At 40.1% G+C, this 12,041-nt stretch overlaps 2 protein-coding genes, 1 long non-coding RNA gene and 1 other non-coding gene across 5 annotated transcripts; 2 read left to right on the forward strand and 2 right to left on the reverse strand.

Annotated features, from left to right (window-relative positions):
* Window positions 1–958: 958 nt before the first annotated feature.
* LOC102077226 (uncharacterized) lies at window positions 959–5,025 on the reverse strand. Its single transcript, XR_267158.3, has 3 exons — window positions 3,809–5,025; window positions 1,799–1,896; window positions 959–1,516 (listed from the first exon to the last, which is right to left on the reverse strand). It is a non-coding gene; the product is annotated as an uncharacterized LOC102077226 (long non-coding RNA).
* Window positions 3,185–8,237, forward strand: hspa8b (heat shock protein family A (Hsp70) member 8b). The gene is made up of 9 exons (XM_003455056.5): window positions 3,185–3,552; window positions 5,032–5,241; window positions 5,327–5,532; window positions 5,747–5,899; window positions 6,130–6,685; window positions 6,790–6,992; window positions 7,084–7,282; window positions 7,371–7,603; window positions 7,696–8,237. The coding sequence occupies exons 2-9, from the start codon at window positions 5,037–5,039 to the stop codon at window positions 7,879–7,881; spliced, it is 1,941 nt and encodes a 646-aa protein (XP_003455104.1). The 5' UTR covers window positions 3,185–3,552; window positions 5,032–5,036; the 3' UTR covers window positions 7,882–8,237.
* On the forward strand, window positions 5,969–6,041 carry trnam-cau (transfer RNA methionine (anticodon CAU)). Its single transcript has one exon. It is a non-coding gene; the product is annotated as a tRNA-Met (tRNA).
* lim2.3 (lens intrinsic membrane protein 2.3) lies at window positions 7,959–11,446 on the reverse strand. 2 transcript variants are annotated; one of them, XM_003455055.5, is made up of 5 exons: window positions 11,235–11,446; window positions 10,396–10,584; window positions 9,003–9,152; window positions 8,780–8,914; window positions 7,959–8,699 (listed from the first exon to the last, which is right to left on the reverse strand). In XM_003455055.5, exons 2-5 carry the CDS (start codon window positions 10,568–10,570, stop codon window positions 8,638–8,640), a joined length of 522 nt encoding a protein of 173 aa, XP_003455103.1. In that variant the 5' UTR covers window positions 10,571–10,584; window positions 11,235–11,446; the 3' UTR covers window positions 7,959–8,637. The 2 variants fall into 2 exon arrangements, with proteins under 2 accessions (XP_003455103.1, XP_005459647.1); XM_005459590.4 differs by having other exon boundaries at window positions 10,396–10,588; window positions 11,235–11,442.
* Window positions 11,447–12,041: the final 595 nt, after the last annotated feature.

A 12,041-nucleotide genomic window follows, 5' to 3' on the forward strand; every position in this document is an offset into this window, starting at 1 on the left:
TACCATAGCATACTACAATGTTAAAAAAATAAAATAAAATAAAATTATTCCAGAAGAAAAATTAAAATGTAATATTAGCATTTAGAGCAGTTTTTGGGGGGGGTGGGTGAGGGTGGGGCTGGTGAGACAAAAGTACACACTCCGTCAATTCTAAGGTTTTACATATCAGGATATAATAAAAATCATAGTTAATTAGTTAAATACAACCTCAGATTAACATTCAAAATGGGGTTATTGTCATTATTTTTTTTAACAGAAAATAAGTCAAAATGCAGAAGTAATGTGTGAAAAACTAAGTACACCCTTACTGCTGCCATTAAGAGAGTGGAATTAAGACAATAAGTAGCAGCTAGATGACACTAATCACATGTACTTGATTAATTGAGCACGTGCAAGTACGACCACCTAAAAGCAGTTGTTTTGGCACTTCTTTTGACTAAAGCATTTAGTTGTGTGTTAACTATGTCAAGGAGAAAAGACATCAGCAATGATCTTAGTTGATAACTGTTGAAATGACAACAGGTGTGCTTTTTTTTTTTTTTTTTTTTACCATGACTGTATATACTGTTACTGGAAACTGGAAGGTAATGTAAAGTCACCATGTTTTATATGCAAAATTTTAATTTGTAAACTCTAACCACCAGGTGAACATAATAAAGTTTTAAAATACTTCATAGGGTCATAGTATCCATTGGGATTTTCTGCTCAGCGGAGCTGAGTGACAGCTCTCTTGATGAATTCAACATTGCAGTAGGGTGACAAGATCTGAAGACCAGATATGAGTAGTATTATTATGGTTTATTAGTGCTTTGTATTTTACTTGAATTCAATGTCCTAACTCCCTCTTAAACACATACAATACATTGAAGGGTTTTGTTTTTGTTTTTAAGGGCTCATGCAAGAAGTTAACTATTGCTTATTGCTCTTCTATCAGGTAATTATGTGACAATCTCATCCTTTACAGAGCCACATATTTTTGGCTTATGTAACTGGCTTATATAAACTAGATACAGGACACTGTGTTGTTATGTGGGCAAAGTGGACACATGCCCAGGACCCTGGAGACAATGAGGCCCTCTGATAAGCTGTGCACTCCTCCTGTTCATATAAAGCCTCCAGCACTGAGACCAAAGTTATTATAGTTAACTAAAACTAAACTAAAACAAGAAGAATGGTTCTCTGGAAATGTTTAAGATGACAAAAAAATAATTAAGGACAACATTTTAAAGGGCACCTGTCACTTATGGGTATTGAAACTAAACTATGTGGCAGCTGGACTTTAATAATTAAAATAAAATAGTTTCTAAAAATTCTTGCTATGCACACGCACACTATTTACATGAAATACCACAACCACAGTCTAGACTCCTAAAACAAATGCTTCCAAAAGCTTGGAGAAAAAAAAAGACAGCCAAGGTTGATGCATTTCTGAGGTCACCTGGGAAATCATTCCAGAATGTTGGTGCGAGGTCAGCAAAGATGCCCTTTTTGAAATAAGCTTGGGCTGCAGGATGGTCTAGAATGATTGGGAAGCAGACTTTAATGATCTTGTGGCAGGAGGTGCAAAACCAATTAAAGCTTTAAATACAGTGCCAAAAAGACACCAGAAGATTTTTAAAGTGTGTTTGACTCCTTCAGGTTTATGTAATGTTCTGATTCTAGCTGTATATATATAATAAACAATATGAGTTGCAAGCATAATCGTATTACTGTATTGTGTAATTGTACTCTTGTGTATAGGTTGCATTGTGTTGCATGTTCAGGGTCTGTGGTTATAAGAGGGAAAAGAAATGTTGACCTTGTCGTGTAACAAATATACACATTGTACTTCGGGGGAAAATTCTTCCCTTCTTGACATTCTTGACATTGAGTGATGGTGAGCAGGTACTGATGTTTCTAAACAAGAAAAGGAAGAAAAAGAGATTTATTACGAGTTAATCAATTTTTTTACAAGAATGCAGCAGCAGGGGAAATTCATTGTTTCATCCAGGAGTTGAAGCTGTATCACAGCAGCTTTCATACATATATCAGTCTGTCAGTGGGGTAGTTTGAACTCTTGGTGGCAGAGTGGGGACCACATCTGAGGAGGCAGAAATAACGTCAGAGGGCCTATTCACCTGGAGCAGTGGAGGTGGATGGATTGATCTAAATATTGATAGTACCGGTACCAAAGCTGATATTGGTATCAGATCGATACTAGCACGATAGGACTGATACTCTGTTTCTAGCCTCTAATTTCAGTATGTAGCTGACTGAATCATGGGGAAATGAAAAAATATACCTCAAAAATTCAGTATGAAAAATTTCAGAACCTTTCTGTATTGACTGTCATGTCTATATTGTGTCTATATTGTGTCTATATTATACTGTCATTTATATTATATCTATAAAGCTGTGTTTGTTATGTTAAATAATTATTCTGAAAAGTGTAAATCACAGTTATTTAGTGTTCATTAAAATGTGTATAGAACCTGAAAACTGATGATGATTCATCTCATACGTCATGACACATTGCTCTCTACATAAGCTACCTTTATAAGTTAGAAGTATCAGTATTGGTATTGGCAATACTGGCCAAGTATTCACTTAGTATCAGATCGCAGAAGCGCACAGCACAACAGAGCAGTGCCTAGCTGTGCGTCTGAGGTAAAATGGTAGTGTTTCACTATTTGTGTATATAGTACTGGTGTGCTTTTTGAGCAACAAGCGCACTTGTTGCCTAATGCCTAAAAAACTATGCTTCTTACAATGTACCTGGAAACTCCTTTTAACCTTCCACATAACCTGAAGAGTACCTCCTCATGAGCGAATGATAGTTTTCCTTGAGAAGTCTTAATCAAGCTTAATGCAATGGTCTGGTCAGATCTGTTTTTTAGGATCTAAAAATTAAGCTTGCTTTGAAAAGTTAAATGCTGCAAAATCAACCAGTGAAATTAAGCGGGTTGGTGTGAATGGCTGAATTAGGTATAGTTCAAGTCCAAGAAATATTTGTAACACGTGAAAGATTTTAAAATGACCCAAAGACTACTGATAACAAGTTTGTGTGCTTAAATCTAGCAAATTTGCACATTGAACAAAGAGGGAAAAGGTGCCCACAAGGTCACTTTTGCCCAGGACGCCATATCAGGTAACTCCAGCAACGAAAATAACTCCTTCAGGAGTACCTGAGGCGGGAACCTGTGGAATAAACCAGAAACTGTTTGGCACTGCTGGGTCATTCTCCTCAGTGTGTTTGCTAGTAATTGCTAGAAACGAAACTTCAACTTTAGTTTTTTTTCACTCTGTATTTTCCTGATAGCAACTGCTTTGGAAATCTGCTGACGGTATTTTTAATTGGACCGCTGGTCGAGGCAGTCGAAACTGACGGGAGAGGATTGGCCAGCATCGCTCCTCCTGTGTTCTAGAGAGTTCGGAGTGGGAATAATATTGAGGAGGTCCGGCCGCTCCCACACACATACACACACACTACTGACTGATAGCGGGGATCAGGACCCGTCACACCCAGTCACTCAGGGCGAAGGCAACCTGCGCCACAGTAGGAAAACAACAGAGGTGAGTATAGAGAGGAGAAGCGTGTGGCATGCTAACTTCAAGTGGTTAGCGTCACGTTAACATCATTAACGGCTGCAGTGTGGTAATCTAAGCTAGTTGGTGCTTTTGTTTGCTGTTGTTTTGTTATTAGGCTTATCTTACTGCCACACATCCTTAAGTATGCATGTTAAGTCTAGCTTAACCGATAGGATGCTTGACAGTTAGAATGACAAACAACAGGTATAAACTGCTACTGCTGCTGCATGTTCCCTCTTACCCAAAACTGTCGGGATGAAGTTTCTAATATGCGTTAAAGTTGCATAAAGTGGGAAGAAAGATCCAGAAAGTTCGCAGGCTTCTGAAATATGAAAGGGCACGCCCACTCGCACTGCTGCTGATAGATTGGCATGGACTTGCTGCTGCACAGTCACTCTTTCCCGTCATCACTCCCAAAACAAATGCATTGCAGTGTCCATAAACAGTGTTAGCGAAGCACATCAGTATAAACAGCAGTCAGTGCAATTTGCAAATTAAGAATGCAAGCTAAAACCTACCTGTCATTATCTTTATCAATATAGGAATGTTCATGCAGACTGTAATAAATCATAGCTAAAATCAACCCACTGTTAATCACAGTCCGAACTGGGGCTTTACCACTTATCCAAGTTATTAAGTTTGCTCTTTTTGAGAGACTAATCAGTTTATATATATATTTATATATCAATCAGCTCTGCTTTGCATTTTGCTAACCCAAGCCATAAAGCCCTGGCTGTTATCAAACTGCCAGTCTCCACATTTCTGCTGCACCACTACTGGCAGCATGCCCCACAGGAGGAACCCACCCACCCACTGGCATGAAAAGTTTGTTATAATGACCTCCCATGTGGTTTAAGATTAGGGTATCATTACAGTGTGTTGGTAATCTGCTACTGTAGCAACAGTAAACATGGCTTTTCCTATTTATCTGTTTTCCCAACGTTTTCCACGTAGTTTCACTCAGAAATGTATTGATAGAATCCCTTTTGTAGTTTATATTTTTGAGATTATAAAACAGAATATAGAATATTAGTTTCTTATAATGGCCACTAGAAGTGATTTTGGATGGCACATTCTTGTTAGACCAGCAGCAGTCTGCACACTAAAAACACAGAGATAAAAATTTTGATTTTGATTATAAGTGTCCAAATACCTTATTCTTGGAAGAGGCCCATGCTTTCCTGTCGTCCCTTGTTAATGTAATAAAGGCACTTAATACCAAGTTCTCAGAAAGGAGGAGGCCTAGTAACAGGTGTGGTGGACTTAACTTTCACTGAAACCATTTGTTTGAACAGCTCAGACTCTGATAATAGCCTCATTACCCCATACTACAAGAGTGCATCATGGTATCCCCACCCCACCAGTGCTTAGATAGAGCTTAAGTTACTCATCTGTTACATATCCACACTGTCACTTTAGTGCCAGTCTGTGATTACCAACTATAAATAATGATCTTATTCTCAGGAACCATGTCCAAGGGACCAGCAGTTGGTATTGACCTGGGCACTACCTACTCCTGTGTAGGCGTTTTTCAGCATGGCAAAGTGGAAATCATTGCCAATGACCAGGGAAACAGAACCACACCCAGTTATGTTGCATTCACTGACACGGAGAGGCTGATTGGTGATGCAGCCAAGAACCAAGTGGCCTTGAATCCAAACAACACAGTATTTGGTATGCTTTTTTTTTTCTTTAGAAAAGTCAAGAATAGAAGATGAGCTGTGATGTTTCTGCGTATTAATCCTTTATTGCTTCCCAGATGCCAAACGTCTCATTGGACGCCGGTTTGATGACAGCGTTGTCCAGTCAGACATGAAACATTGGCCCTTTACAGTGATCAATGATGCTTCACGGCCCAAAGTAAAGGTGGAATACAAGGGTGAGACCAAGACGTTTTACCCAGAGGAGATCTCCTCCATGGTGCTGCTTAAAATGAAGGAGATTGCAGAAGCATACCTTGGCAAGGTACTTCTGAACAAAAAGATTTATAATCTTTTATTTTAAGTCTCTCTTTGCCAGCAAGACACAGAAATGTCAACAGTAGACTGCACTGCTTGTGTCATGTTTACTTTAACAGCCTAGATACCTCCTGGTTTAAAATTAACTCGAAAAACCTGCTCATCACAGTTCTCATTGAAAGTCTTATTAAAATTTCTAACCTACTGTTTTCTTTTTCCAGACGGTAACAAGTGCCGTAGTGACTGTGCCTGCCTACTTCAACGACTCTCAGCGCCAGGCCACCAAAGATGCAGGGACCATTTCTGGGCTTAATGTCCTTCGTATCATCAACGAGCCCACCGCTGCTGCCATTGCTTATGGCCTGGACAAAAAGGTATGGTAGAGTATTTTGATTTTGTGTTGAAAGCCCTAATTTAAAAAAAAAGAAGTGATAAATCCTCAGGCCTCGTTGGCGCAGTAGGCAGCGCGTCAGTCTCATAATCTGAAGGTCGTGAGTTCGAGCCTCACACGGGGCATATGTCTTAACAAATTTCCCACGCGTGGGACTAATAAAGGTTATCTTATCTTAAATCTACAAATTACAATTAAATGCAAAATTTTTAGGTTGGATCAGAGAGAAATGTTCTCATCTTCGATCTGGGCGGTGGCACATTTGACGTCTCGATCCTGACAATTGAAGACGGCATCTTTGAAGTGAAGTCCACAGCGGGTGACACACACTTGGGCGGGGAAGACTTTGACAACCGCATGGTGAACCACTTCATCTCTGAGTTCAAACGCAAGTACAAAAAAGACATTAGTGACAACAAGAGGGCAGTGCGTCGTCTGCGCACGGCATGTGAGAGGGCCAAGCGCACCCTGTCATCCAGCACTCAGGCTAGCATTGAAATCGACTCTCTGTACGAGGGCATCGATTTCTACACCTCCATCACCAGAGCCCGGTTCGAGGAGCTGAACGCAGATCTGTTCCGAGGAACCCTGGAGCCTGTGGAAAAGGCGCTCCGTGATGCCAAGATGGATAAGGCCCAAATCCATGACATTGTGCTAGTGGGGGGTTCTACTCGTATTCCCAAGATCCAGAAGCTCCTGCAAGATTTCTTCAATGGGAAGGAACTCAATAAGAGCATTAACCCTGATGAGGCAGTGGCCTACGGTGCAGGTATGGCCCCTGTGTGCTTAGAAATAGAACAACTGTCTTGCACTACAGAGCTACTAATGAGCAACATTTAAGACTTGGTTTCACTTTTGTTTGTTTTTTTGCAGCTGTGCAGGCAGCCATCTTGGCAGGTGACAAATCTGAGAATGTGCAAGACCTGCTACTGTTGGATGTGACCCCCTTGTCTCTGGGCATCGAGACTGCTGGAGGGGTCATGACTGTGCTGATCAAGAGAAACACCACAATCCCCACAAAGCAGACCCAAACCTTTACGACCTATTCAGACAACCAGCCTGGTGTGCTCATTCAGGTAAAACTAAAACCTCAGTCCCCTCTTCCATTTGTTTACTTAAATGGAAGACTGAAACATTGAAAATGCTTTTTTGATGTTTTGTCATCAGGTGTTTGAGGGTGAAAGAGCAATGACAAAAGACAACAACCTCTTGGGGAAATTTGAGCTCACCGGAATCCCGCCAGCCCCACGTGGGGTTCCACAGATTGAGGTGACATTCGATATCGACGCCAACGGCATTATGAATGTGTCTGCAGTCGACAAGAGCACCGGCAAGGAGAACAAGATCACAATCACCAATGATAAAGGTAACTAGGAAGTAAACTGTAGCGCTGTATCCTGACTGTGGAAATCGAGTCCTTTGCAATTAAGCCATCTTTTTGCTCTGCTACTCAGGTCGCTTGAGCAAAGAGGACATCGAGCGCATGGTCCAGGAAGCTGAGAAGTACAAGGCTGAGGACGACGTGCAAAGAGACAAGGTCGCTGCCAAGAACGGTCTGGAGTCTTACGCCTTCAACATGAAGTCTACTGTGGAGGATGAGAAGCTGAAGGGCAAGATCAGCGACGAAGACAAACAGAAGATTTTGGATAAATGTAATGAGGTCATCAGCTGGCTGGATAGAAATCAGGTATGAGTTTGTGCTGATCTGTGATTAGAAACCTTGAAAATAAATGCTCAGGATAAACTTGCATTTGAGTCCCTCTTGTAACTTTTCTACAGACCGCAGAAAAAGATGAGTTTGAACATCAGCAGAAAGAGCTGGAGAAGCTGTGCAACCCCATCATGACCAAGCTGTACCAAAGTGCAGGTGGAGTTCCAGGGGGGATGCCTGGCGGCTTCCCCGGAGGTGGTGCCGCTCCTGGAGGAGGAGGATCCTCCGGCCCCACCATTGAGGAGGTCGACTAAGCCGCAGCTTGAACAGATGTGCATGAGCCTGTTCCCTTTGCTCCTGAAATGTTCGTGTGAGAGTAACACCATTCATGTTATCGCAGCATTATCTAAATACTCAAAACATTAACTTCCGTTCTCTGTTGACTGTTTTGACTTTTTTCTTCATCTTTTTTAAACTTTGTTTTGTATGCCAGGCTTAAGGCTGTATCTGCACTGTGACTTTATTGATAAACAGTCTCTCTTGGCAGTGAAGTTCCTTTAAGTTAAGATGGTTCACATTTGCATTCCCAGTGTTTTTCTGGGTTGATATATGAAGCTAAAACTGTTGCTTATTGCACAACGATTAGCTAAATTAAACAAAATGAAATATTTTCATGATTTCCGAGTCATTTATTCATAACCTCAAAGCTTTCCTGTGAAAATTGAGCATCACTGTGGGGTGTTTTCTCAGGCATGGCTTTCAACCTTCACGTTTAAATCTGAAACTGCATCAAAGCCGATGACTAAGCAGATATGCTTGTAGTTTTTCAAGGCTTCCTTTGTGTTTTTGTGGGTAGTTTACCATCAAGTTTATTTGCTGGTCCTGATAGTGTGCACAATGATAGAGCAGAGACAAGACAGGCAACAACATTTTTCTCATTTATTTTGCTTAGTCTTGACTATTTAAGAAGATGTTGGAAAGTTCAAGGGGGTGTATTGGTTCCTCCTGGTCGCAGGTTATGGACCAGTGCTGGTACACGTGTGAGAACATATGTTGAAGTGTTCGGCAGGTCAGCGCGAGTTAGAGTTTCTTGGGCATTCGTGCATCCGGTAGGCACACATGTAGAAGATACCTGGAAACAGGGCAGGGTAAATAGTTTAGTATAAAATAAAAACACATAACTCAACACTTAAAGCATCATGAGATCCAAACCTGAGAAGAACGTGAGCACCACTGCCACCCAGCCCATTATATAGGACCAGGAGAATCGCCAGCTGCCATAGCGTTTGCCGTAATAATTCACCGTCACCCCTGTGTATACAGCCATCGCCAGCAACACAAAGAAGCCTGCACAAAAAGATAGCATAAGTACTGGAGGTGCTAATTCTCTGCTATACCAGGAAAGCTTGTATATGACTGCATGTGAGGAGCTCACAGGAGATAAAGAAGAGGATGCCAGCTGCAAATGTCTTGTCAAACCCGTCAAAGGAGGAGTAGTGGATGAAGGCCATGACGCCAATCACAATGCCAATGAAACAAGCCAGCAGGGAAAGGATCATGAAGGCCCGGGTGGCATCCCAGTATGCTGTGAGCCAGAGCAAGACAGGCCAGACTTAATAAATGCAGACTTTAGAAGTATGTTTATTCTCTGTTACACATTCAGTTTGTGAAGTTATATTTCGCCTGTATTTTTGCTTGTCCTAATGTAGGAGACAGATCTAGCTTGCCATCTAGTGCATGTCAAAAAATTTGATGAAGTAAGAGAAAATGGAAAGCTGTTTTATGTTGTGTGGCTGGTGCAAATAAAAGCATATGATGAAATCTCACATACAGGCTCCCCACCGAAAATAGATTTCCTAAAAACATCTGTGCCACTAGTGTGACTCGCACCTACTTGAGGTGGAAGCACAATTTCGCAGTCCCACTGTATGGAGGACTGAAAGTGCCAAAGCCATAAATAAATGAATAAATAATTCAATGCAAGCCTTTCATGTCTTTATTATATTATTTTCAATTTTGAAGTATTTCCCTTATTTTTTAATGCTCTTTTTACATCACTCCCCGCATTCCTACTTCATTACCAAACATCAAAATATGTTGTGGGTTCAGGGTTTTGTCGATCAACACTAGGTTCAGAAATGTTTGCCAACAAATAAAACAGTTTGTCTGGACTATGCACAGTTTTTATGTGTGCACATAAAGAAGTGTAGATGTGATGTTTTCTCAGGGCAGGTTTCTAAGTCAAATAATTTTATATTATTCCAAACAAAGGTAAAATGGAAAGGGGAAATGTTTTTAAAATGAATGCATCTATATTCATTAATAAATGTTATTAACCACTTAATTTTAGAGATAAATAACTGCAGGTGCTATTTAAAGCATAAATGTTTTGACATTTTACAATTAGTTAATGGCTATATGAATTATTTCTTCATTTACTGTGAAATTCTTTAGTCAGAGAGTCATTTATTTAATTATTTTATTGATTAATACATTTTTTTTGGGGGGGGGTTTCAGTTCTCCATACCCATCAACTCTAAAGGAAGTAACCATAGTGACAATTGGAAATAACAAAATATATTTATTAAATAACAAATAAATTATTATTTGTTTTTTTCAGCTTTTATTGTAACATTAATTTATTCATTAAGTCCTTTATTTTATTTTATTTTATTTTGGAAGTTTTGGTCCTCCATACTCATGAAGTCCAGAGGGGAAGTATTCCAGTGTTGATCAAGGTTCTGGACTAATTGTGTGCAAACTAAGACATATTAATGAGGGTATGCCTGTCTGTAGACATGCAGTGTAAGACAACCAGCAGGTCTTACCAATACTGTCTGTATGTGTCATGCATTTCCCGGGCACACAGTACCGCCACAGGCCCTGGTGCATGTAATTGCTGGAGTGCCGATACTGCATCCAGTAGTCAGTTGCCGTGGAGACAATGAGGAGTATGTTCCCAACTCCGGCACAGAACAACCCACCTCCCATGAAGCTGTACATCCTGCCAAAAAACACTGACTGACACATAGACAGAAAACAGGTCAGGGCCTCACCACCACATCTGAGCCCCGGCTATACCAATTAGAGCAAGTACTTCCTGTTACAGAGAGGAGTAACAGTGGGCATGAATAAAACAATATCTAAATACATTCAGCAGGATGCCACAAATAAGATGCTGGAGCTATAGACAGATCTGATTGCATATATATGAAAAAGAAAAAAAGAACCTTCTTATAAGACATGGACAAGCAGCAAGCTCAATCTGACAAATCATTAACCTCTAACTCTGCTGCAGCAGGAAGTGTCTATATCTTTAAAAGCACATGCAGGGCTGATAAACATTTTTCAAAGCCACATATATTTATGTTAAATTATACCCAAGTCTGCCAAACATGGCACAGTGAACAGTGTGTAAATGATGCACACGAGCTCGGGAATTTTATTCCATCTAGATTCAGTGGTGCATCCATAACACATGGCATATTGTTTAAATATTTTATATAAAGTGGGCTTTTCCACCCTGTTTTAAATTTAATTGAAGTGAAATTTAAGAGAAACAAGGATTCACCCACTGAGCTCAATTCAAACAACATTAAAAAAAACCTCTTTCTTACTCCATACGAAATACAGTTAATTGCACTATGTTTCCATATTGATCACATACCTCTTTTTCCCCTTAGAAAAAGTCAGAGATTCCAATAATTCGGGTTGTCAAAGCACGGAGGAGCCCAATATTGCCCAGGATGGCAGGAAAGTTTTGTTTGTGCATAGGAAACCAAGCGAACAAACGGGCTGATGGAACAATGGAGCATGCTGAGCCACAACCAATCACAGAGGATGAGTTTTGTGTTTTAGGGAATCTGCTGAAAATACAAAACCGTTAAAGCGCTGCGCACATCTCGGCAATACTGATGACACAGGGCTTTTAATTCAAAACGCTCCACAACCATACACAGTAAACCCGTGGCCTGCGCTGCTCAACCGTAGTACTGCTGAAAGAGAGATTATTTAACATAGTGCAAAATGTAGAAACAGAATCCTCTGCAGTGTTGAATTATGTAATGTGACTTTGGTAAATCATTTTGCCCATTATTCACATGTTAAAGTATTGTTTTTAATAAATATTGGGGTCTTTCTCTCTTTGATATAGACATTACTAAAATTCAAATTGTACACCTCACAAAAACTTTTATAAGGCTGAATAAAATGATGACGCAACTATCTCATCATCATTTTAATTCCATTAAAATGTTGAAAGTACAAATTATGATCATCTAAATTGATATATTTTTTATATTTAGCTCTAGTGAGCCCAGAGGAATTCATTTAATTATAGATGAAATAAACAAAATAAATTGCTGGACCATATGCCTGCAGTTGACGTGAAAGTGTGATGAGTGCAGCTAATAAAACTGTATAATGTGGGTGAAGAAGCTGCAGCACAAGTGGTTTATCTTTGCTGTAGCACCTG

Source organism: Oreochromis niloticus, linkage group LG14 (assembly GCF_001858045.2).
Source record: "Oreochromis niloticus isolate F11D_XX linkage group LG14, O_niloticus_UMD_NMBU, whole genome shotgun sequence".
Taxonomy (NCBI): Eukaryota; Metazoa; Chordata; class Actinopteri; order Cichliformes; family Cichlidae; genus Oreochromis; species Oreochromis niloticus.

Excerpts from the sequence above, each read along its gene's own strand:
- hspa8b (XM_003455056.5), top strand. The coding sequence starts at position 5,037 with ATGTCCAAGGGACCAGCAGTTGGTATTGACCTGGGCACTACCTACTCC. Across the intron at positions 5,242-5,326 it reads TCCAAACAACACAGTATTTG|ATGCCAAACGTCTCATTGGA; the intron begins GTATGCTTTTTT and ends ATTGCTTCCCAG. Across the intron at positions 5,900-6,129 it reads CTTATGGCCTGGACAAAAAG|GTTGGATCAGAGAGAAATGT; the intron begins GTATGGTAGAGT and ends CAAAATTTTTAG.
- lim2.3 (XM_003455055.5), bottom strand. The coding sequence starts at position 10,570 with ATGTACAGCTTCATGGGAGGTGGGTTGTTCTGTGCCGGAGTTGGGAAC. Across the intron at positions 8,915-9,002 it reads CATCCTCTTCTTTATCTCCT|GCTTCTTTGTGTTGCTGGCG; the intron begins GTGAGCTCCTCA and ends CTTTTTGTGCAG. Across the intron at positions 8,700-8,779 it reads GGTGCTCACGTTCTTCTCAG|GTATCTTCTACATGTGTGCC; the intron begins GTTTGGATCTCA and ends CCCTGTTTCCAG.